General features: G+C 34.6%; 1 protein-coding gene across 1 annotated transcript; it reads left to right on the forward strand.

Moving 5' to 3' along the window:
* The first annotated feature begins 8555 nt into the window (after nucleotides 1-8555).
* Nucleotides 8556-27420, forward strand: LOC145266302 (uncharacterized). The gene is made up of 4 exons (XM_080121853.1): nucleotides 8556-8925; nucleotides 13240-13392; nucleotides 13944-14163; nucleotides 26455-27420. Exons 1-4 carry the CDS (start codon nucleotides 8857-8859, stop codon nucleotides 26565-26567), a joined length of 555 nt encoding a protein of 184 aa, XP_079977979.1. The 5' UTR covers nucleotides 8556-8856; the 3' UTR covers nucleotides 26568-27420.
* The last annotated feature ends 263 nt before the right edge of the window (nucleotides 27421-27683 follow it).

Raw genomic sequence — 27683 nt, forward strand, 5'->3', positions numbered from 1 at the left:
TCTGAACGTTAAGAAAATGATTGAAAGTTATCATTATATGAAATTCAACTTTTTTTTTTTTTACAAAATTTAAATTTTCATAACAAAGTTAAAATTCTGAAATTAATTTGTTTTTCGAAACAAACAAACAAAAAAAAAATGTTTCCAGAACTTTACTGCACAAGTACCGAACATTGTGTCACGGTAACATTTATTGGCTTGGTTTCTACCAACATTTTGTTTTATTTCTTATTTTGAAGTGACTGTCGAAACTTCAAAGATGTAAAGAGACATGGCGGCCATCTTTTCTTGTTCTCTGGCAGTGTTCAACACTATTTGTTTTTCAAACCAAATAAACATTTTACATTAAATAAAAACGCTAAAAACTTATTCAGTAAGGTAGAAAGGTAACTTATCTTGCCTTTGATAACATTTATTTGTTATATATTTGTTTTTGACAACTTTTTCGAATCGCTGTGGATTGTAACACAAACCCAAAAAACATATTATTATTATTATTATTATTATTATTACTATTACTATTATTATTATTATTATTAGTATTATTATTATTATTATTATTATTATTATTATTATTATTCAGATGCTTATTTACTTGTTTTCCAACAAGAGCACAGTTATACACAATTTGGGGAAGTCCATCTTCCCCTCCCCCTCCCCCCCCCCAAAAAAAAACACTCTTGATTGAAAAAATAAAATCCATCTGGCCAGGAAACTTCACATTTTATCATAGAATTCTTGGTTTTTGACAAGATGGAGTTTAAGACTCTAAAGTTAATATCTACCCATTTTATATGCGTCTTTAACAATTCTGAATTCTTACAATTGGTGTAAAAGTCATTATGCTTATTAGCAGACGTCATTACTATATGAGCTATATACACACTCCCTTACTCTCAAGCAGTTTTACACAACAGTGTTCTTTTTTTATCTGGAAAAAAAAAACGTGTCTCGGATTTCGGATATTTATTTATAGAAAAAAGAAAGAGCATCTTCATCAGCATCTCATTCTAGCAAAGCTTAGATGTGACGTCAATTTAGGGTGGGGGGGAAATTCAGTGTGGCCCCACCCCACCCCTATCCCTAGCGGCACTTCAGATGGGTACAAGAGTTGCCGTAATTAGACCTGCTGATATTCACCAGTAGGGACAGTAGTCTCAGGCGACTGTCAATAAACCAATTTCCCTTCCCAAAGGAGGAGGTAAGCCTGGGAGAGTCTCCTTCAATAAAATGAAAACAAAGATACTTCAGTCTGGCACAAGGCCATCGGTCCTTGGGAGTGGTGGGAAGGTTCACAAACAAGCATTCTCTGTTTCATGTCGTCGTAAATCTGGTATAAAACTTTTGCAATTTCACTTTTTTTTTTACCGTTTTTGCATCTCAAACATGGCACATTGCTGTTTAGAACATAACGGGCTACTATTTGGGATCGTGTCTAACAGGGGGCTGTAGGGAGTTGAGTAGTGAGATGTCTGTTCACATTACATTTAAATTTCTGCAGGTTAGTGCAGCCAGAAAGCCAGGAAAAAGGGAAGGAATTGCAAAGTTTGCAGTCCAAGGCAAGAAGCTATTAGAGTAGAAGGCTTTACAGCAACTAAGGAATCTCAATAGTGAAGGAGTGGGATTTTGCTGTTTGTCGGAATAATCGGGACTATGTATATTGAAAGAGCACAAGTGCAATGAATTCACCAGAGCACATTCTATTAAAGTACGTGTAAAACAGTCTCAGGGATGCAATATTGTGGCGATGGAACAGAGGTGGAGGCCCAGCCAACTGTGTGGGAGCTATCAGATTTGGACCCTGACAAAAAAGGAGAAACTAGTAGTAGATGCACCAGTCCAGATATGGCAATAATACTCAATGCATGGGCGATTGTGGTTTTGTAAAGACATAGGATGCTCTATGGTCTGAGTAATTTTCTAGCACGGTAGAGGGAGCCCACTGTCTTTGCAGCAGTCTTAGCAATGTCCTCCGTATATTTGTTCCAATTCATGTTGCTTTTGAATGTTAAGCTGAGGAGTTAGAGTTTAGTTTGGTTGTTTTGTTTTATGGCATATCAACCCTTTTCGGGTTATTTAATGCCGAATCCAGTTATTTTGGAAATAGAATTCATGTTGCATCGAGTTATTTTGTAGAAGGTCTTTATTCTTCAAGCTTTTTGTATCTTTTATAGCTAGTTTGTAGTGTTTGGTTGGGTTGTTTTATAGTGGATGTTAGCGGTTTTTGTTCCCTAACATGCAGAACATGAATGAGTTTTGTAATGGGAGAGAGAAAAGGGTTACAGTATTAATGTTTGGTACATTTTAAGTTAGGAAAACAGTCAGGAAATGGGGGGGGGATAGGAAGAGAAAGGGAAATGGGAAGAAGAAGAAGAAGAAGAAGAAGAAGAAGAAGAAGAAGAAGAAGAAGAAGGGGAAAAAGGTAGGTTTGTTGTTCCTGTTTTTGGTTTTGCAGAATATAATAAAGTTTTGCAAAAAGAAGTAGAAAAACAAGAAAGCATCAATGTTAGGAGCATTTCATCTCAGAAAGCCAATATCTTTAGACAGCCTGATCTGGTAACACCAGGGAGTTTGAGTGATAAGCTCTCAGGTAGTGTATTATTAATCATGACAATCAGTGGTTGAGTGTTTATTTGTTAATGAAGGCCACAAGGAAATTTGTTCCGTGTCATCGATATCGGTGGTTGGAGAGGTGTCTTGTAATCATTAAAGGATGGCAGCTTAGTCTTACTAGCATTAAATGTTACCATCCATTTACGGCCCCATGCCACTACAGTCTGGAGGTCAAGGTTTCAGCTAATGTCTTAGATTTGTGTACACCCATTCTTCCCTCATGCCTGTTATAGAGCGTTGTATCATCAGCAAATATACCCATCACTGTGGGAAGGAGATTAATAGTGTTTTTACCAAACCACGTACTAATCACTCTGTGAATGAGAACATGCACGTGTATAATAAAATATTATATAGCTAATAATATAGAGTTGTGTTATGTAGTTGGTGTCTATATATATATATATATGTACATATGTATTTTTTTTATATATATGTGTCTGTATCTCTTACTTTTTTTTTTTACTTTGGAATCACCACTAACCAAGGCCTGAAGGCCACTCGAGGATAAGGGTTCATGTATGTAAGGTAATAATGTAGCAATCGTTAATGGTGTAAATTGGGTAGAATTTGATTATTTATGGGGACAGCTCAACAAGAACTTGTTTATATTGGATTTGAAGGCTTGTTGTGTTCAACTGGAAAGCAGGCCAGCGGAACAGTGTTCCACAAGCAGGCAGTTCTAAGAAAGAAGCTTTGTTTATGGCATCTGCGTTTAGATTTAGGCACAGATAGAGACTGGGGGAAATCATATTATGGTTGGAGCTAGTTGAGTGTTTTTTGTGAAAGTTTGGTAAGAGGAACCCTAGATTGGAGTTCAGTTGAGCACTTGCCATGAAAATAGTGATAGAGCAAAGACAGGCTCGCAATGTTTCTTCTGTGGGAAAGATGTTGCAGGGAAGAGAAAAGAGTATCACCTCGTAGGTTTCGAAGCTGAACTCTATCATGACAGATGTGGCAACAGTACTCCATTTTAAGATGTATCTGGCTCTTATACAAATAGAGGATTGCATCGGTAGTGAAATACTTTCTGGAGTGGTGGAGTGATCCAACCATTTTCCCAGTGATCTTAGCAACAGATTTGATGTATGTGTCCCATTTCAGATCAGGAGTGAAGGTCAGTTCCAGAAGCTTGTCAAGACAAGCCAATCATTTTATTTGAGACATGATGAGGGTCAAAGCATTTTCTATGAAAGGTGAGAAGCTTGATTTTAGAGGCATTAAAATTAGTCAGCCACCATTTTCCCCATTGCAACACGTTCTCAAGATCAGAAGAGAGAGAATCAGAAAGATTTTGGTCATTGCTGACCTTTGAAGTGTTGCCATAGGTTGTGTTGCCGATCGTTTGAATAAATGTCTATAAATGATCTAAGAATGTGATTTGGGAGATCATAGATGAAGATCAGGACAGAGTTGGGCCCAGGTTGGAACCTTGAGGGAGGTTAGTGTCTGTTACAATATTTTTGATTATAATGGGGTATGATTTCACACAGTCGGGAGATTCTATTTATAAACGATGCTGCTAGGAACTGACGAATCGAATTAATTCACGTTCTGCTACCAACCAATCAGAAACCAGAATTGCTCCATAAAAATTAAATTTTTCTGTAACAATTTCGCATATGTTTTCTTCTTCATGTCAACACGGGAAGAATCTTTTGCTCTGTGAATTCCAACTCAAGAACTGTCTACTGCAAACCAGTCACCTCCTAGGACTTGTGTAGAACAAGGGACCATCGGAAACTGTTCTGTCTACTGCAAACCAGTCACCTCCCAGGACTTGTGTAGAACAACGAACCATCCGAAAACTGTTCTGTCTACTGCAAACCAGTCACCTCCTAGGACTTGTGTAGAACAACGAACCATCTGAAAACTGTTCTGTCTACTGCAAACCAGTCACCTCCCAGGACTTGTAGAACAACGAACCATCGGAAACTGTTCTGTCTACTGCAAACCAGTCACCTCCTAGGACTTGTGTAGAACAACGGACCATCGGAAACTGTTCTGTCTACTGCAAACCAGTCACCTCCCAGGACTTGTGTAGAACAACGAACCATCAGAAACTGTTCTGTCTACTGCAAACCAGTCACCTCCCAGGACTTGTAGAACAACGAACCATCGGAAACTGTTCTGTCTACTGCAAACCAGTCACCTCCTAGGACTTGTGTAGAACAACAGACCATCGGAAACTGTTCTGTCTACTGCAAACCAGTCACCTCCCAGGACTTGTGTAGAACAACGAACCATCAGAAACTGTTCTGTCTACTGCAAACCAGTCACCTCCCAGGACTTGTAGAACAACGAACCATCGGAAACTGTTCTGTCTACTGCAAACCAGTCACCTCCCAGGACTTGTGTAGAACAACGAACCATCGGAAACTGTTCTGAAACTAAACATGACTTACACTTATATATTACAGGGGCTCATGTATCATCCAGTGGTCTATATAACAGTCTTTGATATCTAATGAATGCATGTATACAGAGTATAGAAATATTCATAAGATGTCTGCTTCTTCACAAATACACATAGTTAACAAACATGACACATAAACTTTTATAAACAGATTCTCTTACAATCAAATGATAACAATATGTCTGCTTGTCTCAGACCAAAAGGCACATACCTTCTTATTTGTCCAAACCTTGAAAGAACGCCATAACAACAAGTTATATTTATTCATCTTATGGATTCCCTTGTCTGCACGCTTAATCTCTTTCTACATTTTCAATGGTTCTTCCCCTTGCTGCTTCCAACGTGGTCATCCACACATCCGTTTGCTAATGCATTTTATACCAACTCCTCAGTTTGATCTCTGTTGACTAACTATTACATCAGTAAAACCCTAACCACGTGCCCAAGAACACAAAATAGGTGACTTTTTACGTAAGCCAAAATCTATTTACCTCTAACCAAATTCCATAACTACTCTGAAAATTCCTAAATCGACTTTGTTTTATTTCTGAATTAAATTCTTGTCTAAACATTAGGAACCTTTTAACATGTCTGAAAGTTACACAATGTTCAATGATCAAGATCGGAAATATGCCGCTGTACAACTCATGCTCTCTACCAATCCAAATTATGACAACAGGACCATTGCCATCACCCTTAAAATGCATAGCTGGATTGCCACGGATAACAGACATGTGCCCAGGATGATGAAAACAAAGTTTCCGGACACAATTATGGTCTTTGGTGTGATTTCAAGTGAGGATCATATCTTGCCACCTCACACCTTCAAAATCGTCTTGAAAGTCAACACCAAAGTGTACCTGGATGTGATGAAGAGTGTGGTGATCCCTGGTGCAATCAGCTGGCCACTGGCGAACCTTGGGTGTAGCAGCAGGACTTGGCGCCAGCCCACAAGTCCAAAGAGATCCAGGCTTAGCTTCAGAAGGAGTGCTACGACTTTGTATCCTTCTCTCACTGGCCTCCCTCCTCCCCCGATCTGAACCTGCTAGACTACATTACTTGGTCATATGTCAAGAACATCACCAACATGACCTCTACAACACCAAAGCCAGCCTGATTGCCGCCATCTGCCAAGCTCCTGATAGCACTTGTGGAAAAGGCATGCTCCCAGTTCTGGACCTGTATCGAGATGGCGACTGAGGCTGAAGGTGGCTGCATTGAATAAATGTCAGTTCTACTACATACTCAAGTTACCTGGATTGATTTTTTTCAATGAAAGTTTTAAAATAAAGCTGCAGCGTTGTTTTCTTTAGGGCAACAATTTTATTACGTTTCTGAATTTTGGAGATGAGGATTGGTCATTCGTATTATTATGTTCCAGCATATCATCCCAATAGAACTTCCTATTCTTTGTTTTCAACAATTCCTAGAAGGGTGCCATCACCTTTGCTTGGGAAAACACATATGATACCTGATTCACTAGTTCAAATCAGGACCTGGCGCTGGTAATACTTGTAGAGGGAAATTGAGAATAGCTTCTGTCATACTCTTCGTGAGTTTAATACGACTATTGTTGATTAGGAATCCCACAAACTCCATTTCTGTCTCAGCATATTAAAACTTGTCCAGGTTGAACATGATGTCCTGGTCTGCACAGTGACTGATGTACTCAGTTGTATGCCAGAATGAGGACTCTATAGGAGGTTGTCGTCTATACAATGGGGTTTTTGGATCATATCTACTGTGATGTCATCAAATCAACAAGTACATCCATCACCTGACCCGTGGAACTTTTGAGGAGCTTGGCTGTACCTGTACTGGCGCCACTCAATGATGAATGTGGTAGCATCTTATGTGGCTGAAAACAGCAGTATGCTGTGGTATCCATTGTACGTATCCAGGACCGTCTTTCCCGTGTTTGCAGTGAAAATAAAATAATAGTTTTTTTTTAGTGTTTTTTTTTAAATCCAATTATAATGCACAAACACCAACAAAAAAATGCCGTTTCGTCGGCTGCTCCGATTTCTTTAATTTAATTTACGTAACCTGGGCGAAATATACCGACGATAAGGCGATTCGTATTCTGCATAAGTACCTTTTTTTATTTCCAACGAAAATATTTTATTCAGGATTGAGTAAGCGGGATATTCCACCAGCAGTATCAGAATTTTTGTAGGAATTTTTGACACCCCTAACACGAAACTGCGAATACAATATAAAAATCTCGTAATTTCTCTGTTAAAAGTGGGTTATTTATTTTCTTTATGGATTATACTTCCAAAATAAACTATTACAGTTGTTTTAAAAGTAATAAAAATATTTTTATTTTTTTTTAAAACAGTAATGAATTTTCCGAACTCAATATTTTTCAATTTTTAAACTCAATATTTTTAAATTTTAAAAATCTATCAAAATTTTTCTATTGATTCTATTTTTACGATATTTTCAGGGTCAATGTGAAATTTTATGTTCTTTCCAATAAACCGAATATAATATTTTAGACAAACGTTTTTTTTAAATTCACGCCCCCCCATTTTCACGCCCCCCCCCCATTTTCACGCCCCCCCCCCATTTTCAACTTTCTCTTAAAAAGTAAATAATTAATTTATGTTTAATAGTTTTATATATCACAAATTGAAGAGAAAAGGTCAATAAATAATATATTCAAATTTAAAACAAAAAAAAAAATCAGTTTTTTAGAAATTTACCTGTAAAGTCCGAAGTTTAAAACCTTATTTTATAAGAACACATTTTTTCTTTTTGTCTTTTTTTTTTTTTTTTAATGAAACCTTGGTCCTTGCTCCTTTAATTGAAAAAAAAATTAGGGCTTGAATTACATTTTTCGAGGAGTTATAAGCTTAGAAAGATAGGGGGTCGAATAATTTACGCCTCTCATTTTGAAATGTCTATTAAAAAGTAAATAATTAATTTATGTTTAATAGTTTTATATATCACAAATTGAAGAGAAAAGGTCAATAAATAATATATTCAAATTTAAAACAAAAAAAAAATCAGTTTTTTAGAAATTTACCTGTAAAGTCCGAAGTTTAAAACCTTTTAAAAAAAAAAAAACACATTGTTTTGTTTTGTTTTTTTTTTTAAATAAAACCTTGGTCCTTACTCCTTTAATTGAAAAAAAAAATTAGGGCTTGAATTACATTTTTCGAGGAGTTATAAGCTTGGAAAGATGGGGTGGAATTATTCACTATTTTCACGAAATTTCTGACACTGCTACACCACCATTGTCTCTCGATGATGATGTAAAAAAAAAAAAAAGAAAAAAAAAAAAAAAACATGATGGTGGGTGTTTTCCCTACTGACTTTCTAGTCGGCCTTGTGTCACACTTTTCTGCGCCGGGAAGCAATTAAATCTGGTTTACATTCCGAGAATGTTGTTTTCGTTGATTTTCGGCTCTTTCCGGAAATCGTGTTACAGAAATGGTCGTTCGCTCCGACCTCACACGATTGCCATAGCAACAACTTTTTTTTTTGTAATTTCCTTTTCTTTTTTTTTATTTAGTATTTTATTATTTGACGAACTTTCGAATTAAAACGAAAATTTGTAAAAAATTATTTAATTTTCTGCTGTGTATTTTTTAGATTGTTTATTTGTCATGTTTTTTGTTGTTGTGTAAACACCGAAAAAAAAAAAGAGAAAAAGACAAAAATAACTTTATTTAACTTTTTGCAACAATGTTAAGAAAACTTTTAAGTTAAGTAATTTTTGTCATTTATTTCTAAAATTTTTACTGAAAAACATTTTTCTTACAATATTATTGTCATAAATCTTAAATGAATTAATTAAGATTTAAATTTTCAAAAATAAAATGAGTTTCTGTGAAAATCGTCGTCACTTTCCCGAAAGTCATCACCATTTCTTAACAAGCAAACAAATAGTAAGTTTCAAATCTTATTTTCATTTATTTCTTGATACCCTTGCAGTTTTTGACCCGGGTCCTCGGAATATTCCGTCAGTTATGGTTCGGGCTCGACCGGCAATCACTGATTAAGCCGAGCGAAGTAACAGACGCAGACGAATTTCAGAACAAACTAACCCGGGGGGGGGGGGGAATGCAATAAATAAAAAATAACATAAACCTAATGTTAGCATTCTTTTTTTTAAATTGATATGTTGGTAAAATGTGCGGAGAATGCGCTGTTTTACGGTTGGTGTAAAAATTGAACGGAAATTTAAATTTCGTTCCGTTTTAAATTCTGTACATTTGGTACTTCTACAGTTTATTGCCGATAATGGAGACGCCATTTTTTCGGGCACTTGTCATTAGAATGAGAGGGAGAAATCACTATGACCGAAGTAGGAAATAAATAACAAAAAAATTAAACTAGATATTAATTACTTCCGGAAAGAACTATGAAAAATAAAGAAAGTGAAAGAACTAAATTGTTTAATTGGAAATGTTCCGATTTAATTAATGATTACAGGAAAACTTTTCATGAAACGTATATTTATATTTTTATTATTAAAAACAGAAAATGAAAATGGTATATTCATAATTGTTTAAACTAGGGAGCGCCATTTGAAAACCAAAACATTTATTGTCTAAAAATGTATCTGGGCAGAAGCTGCTAGAAAGGACTTATCCTGCCTTGATAGAGTTCAAAATAGACTTCGCAGCCGCGTAGGGGATGTCCTTTTTTTCTTCCCTGCAACCCCTTTCTCACAGAAGAGATGTTGCGAGCTTGTCTCTGCTTTATCGTTATTTTCATGGCAAGTGCTCGCTCGACTGCCCCCCCTCGCCAAACTTTCACAAGAAACACTCGTCTAGCAGAAAACACTATCAATAATTTCCCCCACTCTTTATCTGTGCCTTAACCTAAACGTAGATTCCATGAACAAAGCTTCTTTCTTAGAACTGCGCGCCTGTGGAATTGTCTCCCGTTTTCCTACTTTCCAGCTTTTAATTTATTGAATTAAAACTTTGTTACTAGTGTAGTTTACTTCGCTGAAACCGACATGTTGTTGTCATAAAAAGCCGAATGAAAATTTCGTGATCTCAAAATCAAAACGAGGCGGCTCTATTAATCAACAAACTGGAAAAAAATAAATAAATAAAATAAATAATTAAAGGGTGAATTTTTACTTTCTTTCCACCTTAGCAGTTTAGCACTCACTTTTAAAATGACGGCTTTTCTCAGTTTTCAGGTATGTTAAAAACGAAAATCCCATTTAAATTTGAGGCGGACAAGTAGTTTTCTGGATATCAAGACATTTTTTCCCCATGTATTAATAAACGTCAGTGACGTTCGTCATTCTTAACATGGAAAGAAGGGGGGGTTGTAATAGGCATGTGCATTCATACTTGTTCGATTGGGAAAACATGGCAACCAGTGAAAACAGTGGATAATAAAGGTCTTAATATCCAGAAAACTACTTTCTGTCCCAAATTTCAACGTGATATTCATTTTCAGCATACCAGAAAACTTAGAAAAATCGTCATTTTAAAGGTGAATGTTGAGGTAGAACGAAAGTAAAAACATTTTTTTTTTTTTTACACAGAGATCACCACTTATCAAGGCCCGGAAGCCACTCAGGGATAAGGGTTATTGCAAGTACATTACGTTAGTGAGGAGATTTGATGAAGTGTTTACTTAAGGGGGCGGTTCATTAGGAATTTGTTAACATTAGACTTGAAGACATCCAAGTTGTAGTCCGGAGGGAAGCAGGCAGACGGAACAGAGTTCCACAGGCGTGCAGTTCTAAGAAAGAAGCTTTGTTCATGAAATCCGCGTTTTGATTTAGGCACAGATATAGAGTGGGGGAAATTTTTCACAGTGGATTCAGCTAGACGGGTGTTTTTCGTGAAAGATTGGCGAGGGGGGACCAGGGATTGGAGTTCAGACGAGCACCTGCCATGAAAATAACGATAAAACAAGGATAGGCTTGCAACGTCTCTTCTGTGGGAGAGGGGTTGCAGGGTAGAAAAAAGGACATCCCCCACTAAACCACGAAGTCTATTTTGTACTCTGTCAAGGCATGATAGGCTGTTTTTGGCAGCTCCTGCCCAGACATACCAAAGAAACAATATTTAAATCAACAACAAAAAAGCAATCACTGTATGGTATATTTGATGAAAAAATGAACGCAGCCTACTTGCGACCTACGTGACCTAGATAAACCAAGACATCCCACATATCATCAGAAAAAATAAATAAATAATAATAATAATAATAATAATAATAATAATAATAATAATAATAATAAAGACAACAAAATAGAGAACATACAAAATTTTAAAAAAGCTCACGCTTAAGCAACAAGTTATAAACTAAAAAAATATATAAATAAATAAAAATAAATAAAAAATATAAACATGTTAATTACCTAATCAGACCATACATAAATTCTCCCCCTCCTCACAGTTTTGCTCCGAGTGTCCAAAAGTCACTGAACTTGAGCCCTGATTTTGGTAAAAAAATTTCACAACCTGCGTACGTTGTTCAATGCTATACGATACAATGCCCTAATTAATTCCCAAAATATTATCTGTAAAATATCTCAAATAGAGAAAGAAATAATCATTAATGGTAACATGACAAAAATTTTCAACCCTTCAGTAACTTTTTGGACACCCTGTATAATCATGTTCGTTGCACTTTTACAAAGATGTGTGCTGCTAATAGATATATACACTCTGGCTTGTTCCAGCCATTTTGACAATCAAACACGGAGACATTTTCATAATAAAACTGTTTTTTTATTTAATTACTAGCATTTCAGCATGGCGTTGCCCGGGTGTTTGGAGATGTGTTTTGAGCAAAAAAAAAAACAAAAAAAACGGTCAATTTTTTTTTTTACTTTGACCCCAATTATGACCCCTTAACATTTATTGTTTGGGGTTCAAATCAAGTTATTAAGTTAGATCTATATCCAAGGAACCTATATCTAAAATTTTAAGTGTTTAGACTCAAATTGTCGGAGGAGCTTGGTAGAGTTCTCAAAGGTCAAATTGTTAAACTTTGACCCCTTAACAGTCAAATTTTGGGCCGAAAACCGATCACATAGATTTTCCCAAATCCCAGTACCATGTATATCAAATTTCGAGTCTGTAGACTTTAAATTGACAGAGTTATTGCATAGGGAAATATACACACACAGACAGACACACAGACACTTCACTTTTATAGATATATAGATTACTAGTATCGGTGCGTAATTTGGAGGTGTATGCTGAGCAAAAAAAAAAAAAAAAAAAAAGCGGTCAATTTTTTTAATTTTGACTCCTATTATGACTCCTTAACATTTGTTGTTTTGGGCTCAAATCAAATTATTAAGTTAGATCCATGTCCAAGGAACCTATATCTAAAATTTCAAGTGTTTAGACCCAAAATTGTTGGAGGAGTTTGGTAGAGTTCTCAAAGGTCAAATCGTTGAACTTTGACCCCTTAACAGCCAAATTTCTGGCCGAAAACCAATCACACAGATTTTCCCAAATCTCAATACCCTGTATATCAAATTTTGAGTCTGTAGACTTAAAATTGACAGAGTTATTGCGTAGGGAAATGTACACAGACACACACACACACACACAAACACGTTCACTTTTATAGATATATAGATTATTTTGCTGTTCAGTGGTCATCAGACGTGTTGAGTAAAAGTGATGAAAGATTAGGGTGGGGTTAACGAACTAACAACGTAATGATCGTGCGTCTCTCTCTCTGTCTCTGTCTCTGTTTGTCAAACCTCTTCCTTTTATTAACAATTTCTTCCTTTGTTCCATCAGAGGTCAATAGGTGTATAAAAGTCTAACCTAGATCTCTTTGTTCTATCAGAGGTCAATATGTGTGTACAAGTGTGACCTAGTATTTTCTTTATTCTCTGTTAATCTGGAATTTGTGAGTGTACGATTCCCAAGTTCCTTTATCTAATAGTTTTCTCACTAGAAAGATATCAGGAGAACCAACAAAATCATGACGCTCAATAACAACAAGTCACACAAGAAATGGCCAGTCATGAAACGACAAGAATTAACCAATGTGCATAAACACTCCATGCAACATAAGTATAAAGATATTTTTATTCATTTAATGTGGTTGTTTGATTGCTTACAAATGAGAACACACATATGCGTGTTTGCAAAAAAAAAACAATCATGTGCAATACTTTTCAATGTTTAGAATGTTACATATGTACGGATCCACTATGGAATTTCTACAATTCATTTATTTTCTTCATCGTGAATTTTCAGGCATTCACAAAGAAAAAACTCTGGGAACCTAGTTACCAAATCCATCGGGGAAATCTCCACAGAAGCACACTACGCCTCGAGGAAGATGATTATCCAGATGTTGCACTTCCAACATTGTATCAGACAAATTTTAAAGTCACGTTGAATTCCTCTGTGAGTTGTTTATTTGTTATTTTAGTGCAGACGATGAATTGAAAAATATCTCTTTTATTAAATTAGTGTTCAGGATTTCATGAGTGGCAGGAAGAGAACTTCACTTGTAGAAGGGTTAGCTCCTCCACTTACCTTTATATATATATGTGTGTGTGTGTGTGTGTCAAAGGTGTATCTTGTGTTGAGTGGATTTTCTATTATTTAATATATACGATGCAGCACCTTCTACTGCATCGGACATGTAAAGGAAGACATGCTAAGCACTACCACTATCGTCACGACACATTAAAAAAAAAATAGAGAAAAAAACTTGGATTTTCCTGATGAAGATTTCGTTATGAATCGAAATATCGAATTTAATTTAAAATAAATAAATATGTTTATTTATTGAAAGAGATTCTACACTTGTTTGGTCTTTAAACCGTTAAATTTTAAATTTTGTATTCCAATTTTTATAAGTCATAAAGTACTATACTCTTGCAATCACAATTGCACCAGCTCCATCCTGTGCTCCAGTGCATGTTAAAAATGATCCGTTTTGTCTCCCCCAGAAACGACCCAACCCAGCACCTGGCCGAACTGTTGATACCAAACAGCGCAAAAATAAAAGCCATGCTTTGCAGGATTTAATGACCCTGGATGATCCGGATCGTGTTTCTTACCCAACATACTGGACCCAGTATAAGATGGCCCATGGCAAGCTGGCTCTCACTTTAGGCACGGGTCAAGATCAGCCCAAAAAACAAGCCCCAAGATTTGACATCTTCACTGGTCAGTATAGTGCTCTTGCCATGCTTTCAATAGCCAAAACTGCTTTGTACAAACGTGGGTCTTTTATTGTCTTTTTTTTTTTTTTTTTTTTTTTTCCACACAGAGATCACCACTTATCAAGGCCCGGAAGCCACTCAGGGATAAGGGTTATTGCAAGTACATTACGTTAGTGAGGAGATTTGATGAAGTGTTTACTTAAGGGGGCGGTTCATTAGGAATTTGTTAACATTAGACTTGAAGACATCCAAGTTGTAGTCCGGAGGGAAGCAGGCAGATGGAACAGAGTTCCACAGGCGTGCAGTTCTAAGAAAGAAGCTTTGTTCATGAAATCCGCGTTTTGATTTAGGCACAGATATAGAGTGGGGGAAATTTTTCACAGTGGATTCAGCTAGACGGGTGTTTTTCGTGAAAGATTGTCGAGGGGGGACCAGGGATTGGAGTTCAGACGAGCACCTGCCATGAAAATAACGATAAAACAAGGATAGGCTTGCAACGTCTCTTCTGTGGGAGAGGGGTTGCAGGGTAGAGAAAAGGGCATCTCTCACTAAACCACGAAGTCTATTTTGTACTCTGTCAAGGCATGATAGGCTGTTTTACTTCAAAAATACGCACAGTGTAAAGCGTTTAGGACGAAAAACAAAATGATGGTTTCATTTGAGTCATAGTTGAGCCTCGATAATCGCTCAAAAATCGAAAATTAAACTAAATATTGTAAAACATTAGTTTCACATGATCAGTGACCTTAATTGAATGTGTTTCTATAAGTATTTTGCTTTATTTTAGATATTTGCGCGATTATCGAGATTAATTGATTAGCAAATGAGATCATCATTTTGTTTTTGGTTCTAACTCGAGAAGCTTTTTAATACCTTTATTTTTTAATTAAAAAAACAGTTGTAAATAAGTTAAAACACCAAAAATTTATCCAGGTAGGTAGAAGAGTAACTTATCTTGCCTTTGATAATATTTATTTGTTATATATATATTTTTTTTCTTTTTCTAGATTTTTTATTTTTGTTAGTTTTTCTCAGAAAATCACCCCCAAATTGTTATAAAAAATTTAACTACACTAATGTTTATTTATAAAATTATTGGATTTAAGTATCAGGTTTAAAATAAGTTAACACACACACACACACACACACACACACACACACACACACACACACACACACACAAACATCAGGTTGGTAAGAAAGTTCTTGTGGTTTTAACTTTTAAATTCATATGAACATATCTCGGCTCAAACAAAGATTTATTGATCAAAATAAGAACCACCAGAATTAACACACTTTTGACAATGCAAAACAAGTGTTAGCAACGTAAAAATCTTACGTTCTGGTGGCGATGAAGTCGCTGATGACGTTTTTGATATCACTTAGGATTTTGAAGCATTTCTAATGCAGATAATTCTTAAATGATAGATAGGTGTAGCAGCCACTACAAACAGGCAGACTACATCTCACAACTTCGAGATTTGAAATTCATTTCTCTCTGGCTTATCCAATCACAAGCCAGCTCTCAGTCACGTGACCGAGTATATAAAAGGCAAAATCACAAACCCTTCTCTCTCTTTCTAGCTGGTCAAACATCGCCGGGGGGGGGGGGGTATGTGAGTACAAAAGAAGCTTCTCTTCAAACTCCTACTTGCTTCCACGTGCCGCCCCCTGAAACGAACCTTCTTTGTCATTCTAAAAAACTGTCCTCGTTGATACGACTCACACACACTCATTACAATACAGCAACATGCTGAAGTCTTTACCCTTTCTTTATTTTAACTGGCTTCCTTTGTACTGACGGCTACTAGCTATAAACACGTGCACACACGGACACTGAACTATCATCTCCCTCAACACGCCGGCGATATATTAATTCTATCTTTAAATACATGGAACACTTTTCTCACTACCAACAAACTCTTCACGACTTCTATAAATACACGTGCACGTATGAACACTGAACTTATCATACTAATACGTTTCTCTCTTGTACTCTTCCAATAAAGCTACCAGCGAAGGTAACAAATAAAGTTTATTCATATAGAATGAAGCTTCCATTTCGTCGTTCCCACATTTCTATAGAGGGAAAGAAAGAAAGGAAGAAAGAGAAAATGAGAGAGAGGAAAAGTGATAGATAGAAAAATAGATAGAGAAAGAAAGTGGAAAAAAAGAGAGATAGAAAGATAGAAGAGTAACTTATCTTGCCTTTGATAACATTTATTTGTTATGTTTTTGTTTTCTACGGTTTTTTTTTGGGGGGGAGAGTTTTTTTTAATACCTTTATTTTTTAATTAAACAAACAGTTGTAAATAAGTTAAAACACCAAAAACTTATCCAGGTAGGTAGAAGAGTAACTTATCTTGCCTTTGATAATATTTTTTTGTTTATATATATATATTTTTTCTTTTTCTAGATTTTTTATTTTTGTTAGTTTTTCGAGAAAATCACCCCAAATTGTTATAAAAAATTTAACTATACTATTGTTTTATTTATAAAATTATTGGATTTAAGTTTTTTTTTATGTTTATTAGTTCCTTTTTATTTTACCTCCCCACAGAACAGACTTAGAAAAGGAACAAAAATAAAAATTGTTTCAGTTGTGAAGGATTTCTCCTCCACTGACAGAGAACAAAAAATTGAAGTGTAGCATCTGAAGGACAGATACTATACTTTCATCTAGGCTCGAAGGCCAAGAAGTCTGTATATCTGTATATCTGAACAAATTCTGTTCAAGGGGGGGATAACTCTTATTGTTTTAGTAAGAGTTACGTTTCCTTAATTACTTTTCTTTTTCGTGCAATTTTATGAAAAGGCAATAGTTGATTAATACTATTAGTGTTCATTTGCTTTCCCACCAAAGCAAAATGTTACACGAAATCGTTTTTAATGTGGGCTTAAACCAGCTCCCCCCCCCCAAAAAAAAGGCAAAAGGGACATTCTGGTTGGGACCAAAAATAATAACTGTCCCAGTATAGAAGATTTCCCCTCCATTGACCGGGACGAATTACATTAAGTGCAGCAGGTGTATCAGTAAGTGGCCATTAAAAATGATGATCAGAACGTTAATAATTCAACTTACTATTTTTCGAAGTTTATAACTACTTGAAAAATCTAATTCAAACCCTAATTTTTTTTTTTCAATTAAAGGAGCAAAGACCAAACTTTTACAAAATAACAGGTTTAATAGCAAATTATGCAATATTTGTTTTTTTAAAGCGGTTTTCTTTAAAAAACAAAATATAAAGAAAATCAACATATTTTGACTTGTTTATAAATATATGTATATATATATAAATGCCAAAAAAAAATCACTTACCTTAAAAAATACTATTAAATGGGTACTTCCATTCTTCATTGTTAAGAATTTATCCATATTTATATTTTAAATTCCATGTATTTTTTAAATAAAATTATTTTTTAAAGCAAGGATCGTAGAAAATCGCATTTTCATAACGTGTTTTGCGCCAAGCTTAAAAGAGCTCTTCCAGATAATATGAAATTTATCAAATATGGATTCATCCAAGTGACTTAAATAATGTCTCTTTTTTTATTGCATGTGTTAACCAAAATTAGTATTTTTCATCCTCCGTAGTTAAAAAGAAACGCCCATTCACTTATAAGTTTTTCTCCTAAAACAAAAAATCGAGATTTTGATTGATATATTTTAATACTTCTTTACCGACTGAATTTTTTTTTTTTAGTATCTAAAAACGGAAAACATTCAATGAAATAGAAAAAATTGCTGTCAGCGTCCGGTATTTACTTGATGACATAAACATAACATGAGCTTTCATTTAAAAAAAAAAAATCAATGTGTTTTGCGGCAAGCTTAAAGAGCTGCTGCTGCCAATATGAAATTTATCAAATATGGATTCGTCCAAGTGACTTAAATAATGTCTCTTTTTTTATTGCATGTGTTAACCAAAATTAGTAGTTTTCGTCCTCTGTAGTTAAAAAGAAACGTCCATTCACTTATAAGTTTTTCCCCTAAAACAAAACATCGAGATTTTGATTGATATATTTTAATACTTCTTTATCGACTGATTTTTTTTTTAAATATCTAAAATAAGAAAACATTGAATGAAATAGAAAAAATTGCCGTTAGTGTCCGGTATTTACTTGAGGACATAAATAAAACATGAGCTTTCATTTAAAAAAAAAATCAATGTGGTTTATAAAAAAAAAGGACTTTACAGGTAAATTTCCAAAAAAACTATTTTTTTTTTTTGTTTTAAATTAGAATATTTTCTTTATTGATCTTTTATCTTCAATTTGTGATATATAAAACTTTGGTACATAAATTAATTATTAAAATTTTAATAGACATTTCAAAATGGCGGGGGGGGTGAATTTTAAAAAAAATGTTTGTCTAAAATGAATATATTTGGTTTATTGGAAAGAGTATAAAATTTCACATTGACCCTGAAAATATCGTAAAAATTGAACCAATAGAAAAATGTTGATAGATTTTTAAAGTTTAAAAATTGAAAAATATTTAACTTGTAAAATTCAATTGATTTCATTACGTAAAAAGAAATGGCTGCACGAAGGCACGCCGGCATTTTGTAAACATTTTGTAAACACTGTTTTTTAAAAAATAAAAAATAATATTTCTATTATTTTTTGAACGACTTTAATAGTTTAATTTGGAAGTATATTCCATAAAGAAAATAAACAACCCACTTTAAGAGAAATTACAAGTTTATATTTTATTCGCAGTTTTGTGTTTGGGGTGTCAAAAACTCCTCCAAATTTCTGAGACACCTAGTGCAGCATGCAGCATCTGCAGAACAGATACGACACTTTGATCCTGACCCGAAGGCCAAGGAGTCTTTATGCCTATTAGTTGTTCTGAACAAATTCTGTTCAAGGGGGATAACTCTTATTATTTTAGTAAGAGTTACGCTTCCTTAATTACTTTTTTTTCCGTGAAATTTTATGAAAAAGTAATAGTTGATTAATACTATTATTTTTATGAGAAGTCTTGGGATCGTAAATGTAGAATATTTGCAGTATCAGGGTCAGTTAGCAGGAGTAGGCTGAGGAAATCATGGGAGGAAGTGATACCTATGGACTTGAAAGAAGGATAAATAAAGACCTGTTCAGAGATAATTTAGTTAGAAAGTTAATTTGTGAAAGTGATCCAAATCTATCTATCTATCTATCTATCTATCTATCTATCTATCTATCTATCTATCTATCTGTTATTAAATAAAAAGAACTGTGTACGTGTGTATATTTGTTCCCTATCGACTCTGTAACGGCTGGGCTAATTTTTATGAAATTTCACCCAAATGCACTTTATGTATGTGGCAATGCTCTTAGATAGGTTTTGTATCGGAACGTCTTCAATAAGTATCAATAATCGAAAAACTCTGATGAAAGAAGAAACAAGTGATTTTCACCAAAGTTAACACCTTATACGGCCTAACATCGCAGGTGCATTTGAAAAGTTTTATTACCACACAAGCCACACATATGGATTTAGACAAGCCCGTTCCACAGCAGACATCCTAACTGTAATCTCTGAACGTATATACCATTCACTGGAAAAAGCGGGGCAGGGCAGAGCGGTAGCTCTAGATATATCTAAGGCTTTTGACAGGGTATGGCATGAGGGTCTCCTCAGGAAAATTAGATCATACGGTATCACTGGTAGAATACTTAACATAACCAAATCCTTCTTAGATAAGAGAAAAATCCAGGTTGTCCTCGACGGTCGTACATCTAAACAATATGATATAAATGCAAGAGTGCCCCAGGAGTCTATCCTTGGACCTCTACTGTTCCTGATATTCATAAATGACCTCCCCGACAAAATTGCCTCTGAGATGGGTATATATGCTGATGACACCACACTCTATAGCAGGCACGACAGGAAAACAAATGAACACATATCTAAAGAAATGGCAGAAACATTAGAGGATGACCTCCAATCTGTACTGGAATGGGGACAAAAATGTATGGTCACGTTCAATGCCGCCAAGACTAAACTAGTTTCATTCAGTAATTACAAGAAACCTTCTCTACCATCTATAGCAATGGCCAACGACTCTTTATCTGAAAGTACATCTTTCAAACTCCTTGGCCTAACGTTCACAGGAAACATGAGTTGGAACAATTACATTGAAGGCGTCGCACGGGCCGCTGCAAGGAAGGTGGGCTCTCTCTACCATGCTAGAAAACTACTAACACCCAAAAGTATCTTGTACCTCTATAAGGCCACCATTCGCCCATGTATGGAGTATTGCTGTCATATTTGGGCTGGTGCATCTGCTACTAGTCTCTCGTTCCTTGACAAGATTCAAAAGAGAGTCGCAAATCTGATAGGCCCTGAACTGGCATCTAAGCTTCAGCCTCTGTCTCATCGACGAAACGTTGCATCCCTCTGCCTGTTCTACAAGTATTTTAATGGTGAATGCTCTGACGAACTGCAAGCACTTGTGCCCCCACAACATGAGCACTCTCGACAAACCTGACAGGCTGCTAAATCCCACCCCCACACTGTAGAGATCCCGAGATGTAAAAGATCTTTCTACTCCAATAGTTTCTTCCCCAGAACCGCTAGACTTTGGAATTCCATTCCAGGTCCCTGCTTCCCCAACTGTACTGACGTGCAGGAGTTCAAGTGCAACGTGAACCGACATCTTGCTGCCCAAATCCCTACATAGTACCCCAGTAGTTGTTGCCCCTGATAGTAGCCCCCTACACCTTGTTTGGGGTGAAAATGTAATAAAAAAATTAAAAAAAGCTGAAAGGTCTAACATATAAAATCAGCAGTAATGTCTTTGATATGATAAAGGCGCATTTGAAATGAATATTTCTGTTTAAAGCCCAAGTGAACCATAATACTTGACTTTTTCATTTTAAGCTTAAATTCAAGCCATTATCACTGCACAAACAGAAAGGCAATCGATCGCTTTGAATGACATGGGAGATTTCACTGATATCGATAACAAGCCATCTGTATATATAAAAGCAAAAATGCGCGCGTGTGTGTGTGTGTGTGTGTGTGTGGGTGTGTGTGTGTGGGTGTGTACTTTTTGTGTATGTCCGCAAAAGGCTTTTTCCGAGAGGGCGCTCGGTCAGGTAACTCCTTCTTAAAATTTTTTATATAATATTCTAAATGATAATATCTATGAGTTAAGAATGGGGGTCGCGTCTATCTTTAATTTGCCCGACTTTTACGCGCTATTTTCAAGATTTTTTTCGATCGCCACGTGTTTGTTTCGCTTTTCAGTATAAAAAAGAGAAACTGAATCGTATCAGCATTTTCTCGTGAAAACAATGGACGTTTGGTCAATGTCAGTTTTCACCGTCATATCAGACAATTGCTTTCATTTGGACACTCCTCTAATAAACGGGGGAGCTGGTTTTCCCCAACACATTGGAGAAACAAAACCAGACAAAGTTGGCTAAACAAACTCAAACAAACTATCCCGCAGTAAAGGGATTTGACCTCATTAAACACGCACTAAAAACTGCGGAATAGCGTGATGTTTGACCTCAATTTGAACTCATTCACTTTTTGATCGCTATATTTAATGCCTTACATTGCTTCCGTTGCCGTAGCGCATGCGTTTGGCGTTAGCCTATTGGCTTCAAGGCTCTGGGTTCGAGCCTACCTGCCACCAAACCCCCCCTTTTTTTTTCTTTTACACCCACAAAAGATTTTTATTTCTATTTTTAAAATCGCTGTTTTTTTGTTTGTTTTTTTTTAAGAACTTTAACATCGTTTCTTTTTATATTTAAATAGGATTAAGTTTCCATTTTGTTCTGCTTTACCCCCCACCCACCCCAACACACCCCTACAAACCCCCGGGGCGATGCTGGGTACCCTCGCTAGTTATATATAAAAAATAATATTATAAAATCAACAGTAGATTCTGGACAATGCAACGTAGACTACAGTGAATAGTGGACTAAGTTACTGCGGAGAGGTATGTGAAGCTTCTTTCTGCTCCACTGTACAAATTAAAATATCATATTTAAGCTTATTTTACGCCCAGGCAAAGCTGGGTGCCCCTCCCCTGCTAATAAAATATATATGCGGGGGAGGTTAAAAATTATGCAAATTATAATTTACAAACAATAAACAATAAGGAAATAATGTTGCATAGTTGTTTAATGTGTTTTCAATGTCTACAGTGCTGGCAAAAAGAAAGTCCACACTTGTAATTTTTTAAAAAAACTGCAAATTTAAGCTAAATTTAATGTAACTGTTTAAACAACCTATACCTCATTTGATTCGCCTTTTATTCCTCTATAATTTTACCTATTAATATTTGACTTTTAATTGAAATATCCTAGAGTTCACGTCAATTTAAAAAAATAACTTCAAATTGAGGAGGCAAAAAGAAAGTCCGCAACAACAAATTATAAGGTAAAATTATAGAAGAATAAAACACCAATCAAATGAGACATAGTTTGTTTAAACAGTTACATTAAATTTAGCTTAAATTTGCAGTCTTTGAAAAAATTACAAGTGCGGACGTTCTTTTTGCCGCCTGTGTATATAATTTCCGGGTGCAACTTTGTCAAACATGTGTGAAATCATATACATGCTGTTAGTTTCAATATGACAGTAGTCATGCAAACAACATAAGCAAACATAGCTTTAATTACAATTATTGACAGTGAAGTAGCAAAGTGATCAGAATCAATGGACCAGTTTTGGCAAATAGCAAACAGAAATAAATATTTGCTATGCATATATATATATATATATATATATATATATATATATATATATATATATATATATATATATATATACACAGGATGACCCCCCCCCCAAAAAACGGGCCCCAAATATAATTAGGCCTCGTTTCTTACTGTTTTGTCCAAATGCTCCATCCCAACGGACCTGAGGTAATCTCGTCAGCATCAGACAAAGCCAAACTCTTTGCCAAGAATTTGCAGCTAATTTTACCCTTTGCGACCAAGGCCGCCAACCCCCAATATTTCCTCCTCTATCAGAAAACACGCTATGTGATATACATATATCTGTACGCGATGTTGCCAAGCTAATCAAAAACCTTGATTCCAGTAAAGCAACAGGCCCTGACGGTATTCCAATTATAGTACTCAAAAAACTTCAACCAGAACAAGCGCCCAAAAAAACTTCAACCAGAACTAGCGCCCATACTTACAAAACTGTTTAAACATTGTCTTAAGGAGAATAGTTTCCCATCACCCTGGAAAATCTCATCAGTATGCCCTGTATTTAAGAATTCAGGTGATCGCTCATTCATCCCCCTCTCAGTACAGGCCAATAAGTCTCCTGTGCGTCATGAGTAAGTTGCTGGAATCTGTGTTAAATACAGAAGTAATCAACCATCTAAACAAAAATAACCTTCTTAGTGACACTCAATATGGTTTCCGTTCTGCTAGATCTACAGCAGATGTGCTTAGAGTTATATCTCATAGGATTAGCAAATCTCTCGATGGAGGCAACCTTTCTAGGGCAATTGCTCTTGACATATCTAAGGCCTTTGATAGGGTATGGCATAAAGGTTTACTTCACAAGATCTCTAGCTATGGTATAGCTGGAAATGTCTTCTCAATTATTAAATCATTTCTTTCTGATAGGTTCATAAGAATAGTAGTTGAGGGGCAAAAATCAGAAGCTCACAGTATTAATGCTGGAGTCCCTCAGGGGTCCATCCTTGGCCCAACTCTCTTCCTGATCTACATTAATGATCTTCCAAACCACACCCTTACATCATTTGTAGACATTTATGCTGATGACACTACCATTTATGGTAGCACATCTAAGACAGTAAATGACCAAGTTCTCTCCGATTCTCTCTCCTCTGATCTTGAGCACGTGGTACAATGGGGAAAGGAGTGGCTGGTTACTTTTAATGCATCTAAAACCAAGCTTCTCTCTTTACATCATCAACACTCTGATCCACATCTAGCATCAATTGAAATGAATGGCTCTCGTCTTGAGGAGGCCTCATGTTTTGACAAGCTTCTGGGCTTGACCTTTACTTCTGATCTTAAATAGAACACATACATCAAATCTGTTGCCAAGGCCACTGGAAAAATAGTGGGATCTTTCTATCGATCCAGTAGATATCTCAAAGCTGATGCAATTCTCTATCTATATAAGAGCCAGGTACGTCCAAGGATGGAATACTGTTGCCACATCTGGGCAGGAGCTGCTAGAAAGGACTTGTCCTGCCTTAATAGAATTCAAAATAGACTTCGTAGCCTCGTAGGAGATATCCTTTTCTCTTCCCTGTAACCTCTATCTCACAGAAGAGATGTTGCGAGTTTGTTTCCGACGTATCGTTATTTTCATGGAAAGTGTTTGACTGAGCTTCAGTCTATGGTCCCCCGTCACCAAACTTTCACAAGAAACACTCGTCTAGCTGAAAACACTATCAAAAATTCCCCCCACTCTTTATCTGTGCCTAAACCTAAACGTAGATTCCATGAAAAAAGCTTCTTTCTTAGAACTGCACGTCTGTGGAATTGTCTTCCGTTTTCCTGCTTTCCGGCTTACTACAATATGGTTGTGTTCAAGTCTAATGTAAACAAGTTCTTGATGAGCCGTTCCATATAAGTTTACAAATTTATTGAATTGATTACTATATTTTCCAATTTCTACTGTACACTCTTTAACCCTTATCCTCGAGTGGCCTCTTGGCCTTGATAATGTGGTGATTTCTGTGTAAAAAAAAGAAGAAAATTAAAGTGTGCAGAAAGTCTTCACTGTCTTCTTTCTCTCGCTGTTGATCTGTGTCATTTTTATATCGACATTCTTTTAATTGTTGTCTTTTGTTTTGTGTTTTACTTAATTCAGGTTAGAATGTAGAACGTCCCATTGTTTCCATGTTTAGGTTATTTTCCAAGACGTCAACTCTCAATCGGAATGTAGCTTGATATCATCGCTCAGCAATTAACCAATCTCAATAACGATTTCACCAATAAATTTTTTATCAATAATTTTTTTACCTATAATTTTTTTTACCTATAATCTTTTACTAATAACTTTTTTACAGATAATCTTTTTACAAATAATTTTTCTACCAATAACTTATTTACTGATAATTTTTTTACCAATTTCTTTTTTACCAATAATGTTTTAACCAATAATTTATTTACTGATAATTTTTTACTAATAATTTTTTTTACTGATAGATTTTTACCAATAATGATTTCATCAAAAAATTTCTCATCAGTAATCTTTTTACAAATAATTTTTTACCAATAACTTATTAACTGATAATTTTTTACCGATAACTTTTTTACTGACAAATTTGTTAATGATAATTTTTTACTAATAATTTTTTATTGATAATTTTTTACTAATAATTTTTTATTGATAATTTTTACTAATAATTTTTTAATGATAATTTTTTACTAATAATTTTTTATTGATAGTTTTTTACCAATAATTTTTTTCACCAATATTTTTACAGATAATTTTTTACTGATAAATTTTTAGTGATAATTTTTTAACAAGAAATTTTTAACAATAATTTTTTACCAATGATTTTTTACAGATAATATTTTACAAATAATTTTTTTACTAATAATTTTTTACTGATAATTTTTTTTACTGATAATTTTTATTGATAGTTTTTTACTAATAATTTTTTTTCACTAATAATATTTTTACCAATAATTTTTTACTGATAAGGTTTTAGTGATAATTTTTTAACAAGAAATTTTTAACAATAATTTTTTTGCTGATAATGTTTTTACTGATACGTTTATGCCAATAATTTTTACAAAAGTTTTTTATTGATAATATTTTACCAATAATTTTTTACCAATAACTTTTTTTAGTTAATTTTTTACAGATAATTTTTTCTGATATATTTTTAGATATAATTTTTTACCAATAATTTTTTAATAGATAGTTTTGTCAATAATTTTTCTACTGACAATTTCTTACCAATACTTTTTTTACCAATAACTTTTTTACCTTTATTAATTTTTTTACTAATAATTTTTACCGATATTTTTTCCTGATATTTTTTACCGATAATTTGTTATTTGGATAATTTTTTGCAGATAATTTTTTACCAATAATTTTTTTATCAATAATTCTTTTTACCTATTATTTTTTACCAATAAATTTTAAGTATAATTTTTTACCAATAATTATTTTACCGATTTTTTTACCAAAAATTATTTTACCAATAAATTATTTGCAATAAGCTTTTACTGATTTTTGTATTTTACCAATAATTATTTTACTGATAATTTTTTTACCAAAATTATTTTTTACTGATAATTTATTCACCAATAATTTTCTATCTATTTTTTTTTCCAGGTGAACAATTACCGAAAAATGAAAAAAGTAAGCATCACCTAATTTCTCGCAGTCAGATTTTACTCCAAGAAAGACAAGCAGAACAAGAGAAATGTATTTCTTTACTTGGTTAAAGATTTTTCGGTGCTTGTTTATTGGTAATCTTTGAAACTAACGCATCTCAGGTGAAAACATTATTACGTACTAAGGTGTCATGTTGAAATTAGTATAAATTCCAGAATTTACAAAAATGAAACAGTAAAAATATTTTACATAAAAACAATCAGATATAATTATGCTTCCAGATATTTTGTTTAAAGATGGCGGACCCTTAATTTAAATCAATTTATATCAAGGGTTATATCCCTTGTTTGTCATACAGAATTGGTTGTACAACTCTTCCACATTAAAAACATCAGATAAAACTTGATAATTCGATATATTCTATTTTTACTTGTAATTATTTTTCTACTAGATCAAGGGTCCTGGATATGACCTAAGATATATCCAGTGGTGAGGCCCCAGCGTGCGGGCTTTGGGGAGTGTGGAGCCACCCTCTAATTGCCATTGCTCCCAGGTCCACTCTGACTCGGAGTGGTAGTACCTGTTAGAGTCCCAACTATGGGTTAAATAGAAACCGACTTGAAAAAAAAACAAATATACTCCATTAAAAAATCGTTCCTCAAAATCACTAGATTTGGCATTAAATAACCTGAAAAGGTTGATATGCCATAAAACAAAAACAACCAACCAATCTTCTTGATCAGTTTTCGTAATTTTGGGAATTTATACTTATTTCATTACGACATTTTAGTGCATAATAATGTTTTCACCTGAAATGCGTTAATTTAAAAGATCACTAATGTAAACAAACAGAATCAAGTGTTAGCTCCAGGAGGGAGCCCCTTGATATCTTAAAACTTACTGAAGTTGAATACAAAAAAAAAGCAGATTTTCTGTAAAATAAAATGTGTCATTCCGAATTTATTGAGTTGTTTTTTAGTCTCTGTAAAATTGTTGGTGAGGTCGAGATGTTTGTTGGAGATCACCATTTTGTAGTAGCGTCTGTATGTTACACAGTCTGGAGACCCAGCATGTTGTAGCCTCAGTAGCAAAGCAGACAAAAAATATAAAAGAGCTTCAACTCTCTTTTTTGTTCTATAACAACATTTATTTCCTCATTCTGTCGTTACAGCAGTTATTTTTTTTTTATTTTATTTTTTTTTTACATAGACGTCACCACTTATCAA

This window comes from Euprymna scolopes, chromosome 41 (assembly GCF_053919585.1).
Source record: "Euprymna scolopes isolate OS-2025 chromosome 41, ASM5391958v1, whole genome shotgun sequence".
NCBI lineage: Eukaryota > Metazoa > Mollusca > Cephalopoda > Sepiida > Sepiolidae > Euprymna > Euprymna scolopes.

Excerpts from the sequence above, each read along its gene's own strand:
- LOC145266302 (XM_080121853.1), top strand. The coding sequence starts at position 8,857 with ATGAGTTTCTGTGAAAATCGTCGTCACTTTCCCGAAAGTCATCACCAT. Across the intron at positions 8,926-13,239 it reads TCTTAACAAGCAAACAAATA|GCATTCACAAAGAAAAAACT; the intron begins GTAAGTTTCAAA and ends GTGAATTTTCAG. Across the intron at positions 14,164-26,454 it reads AAGATTTGACATCTTCACTG|GTGAACAATTACCGAAAAAT; the intron begins GTCAGTATAGTG and ends TTTTTTTTCCAG.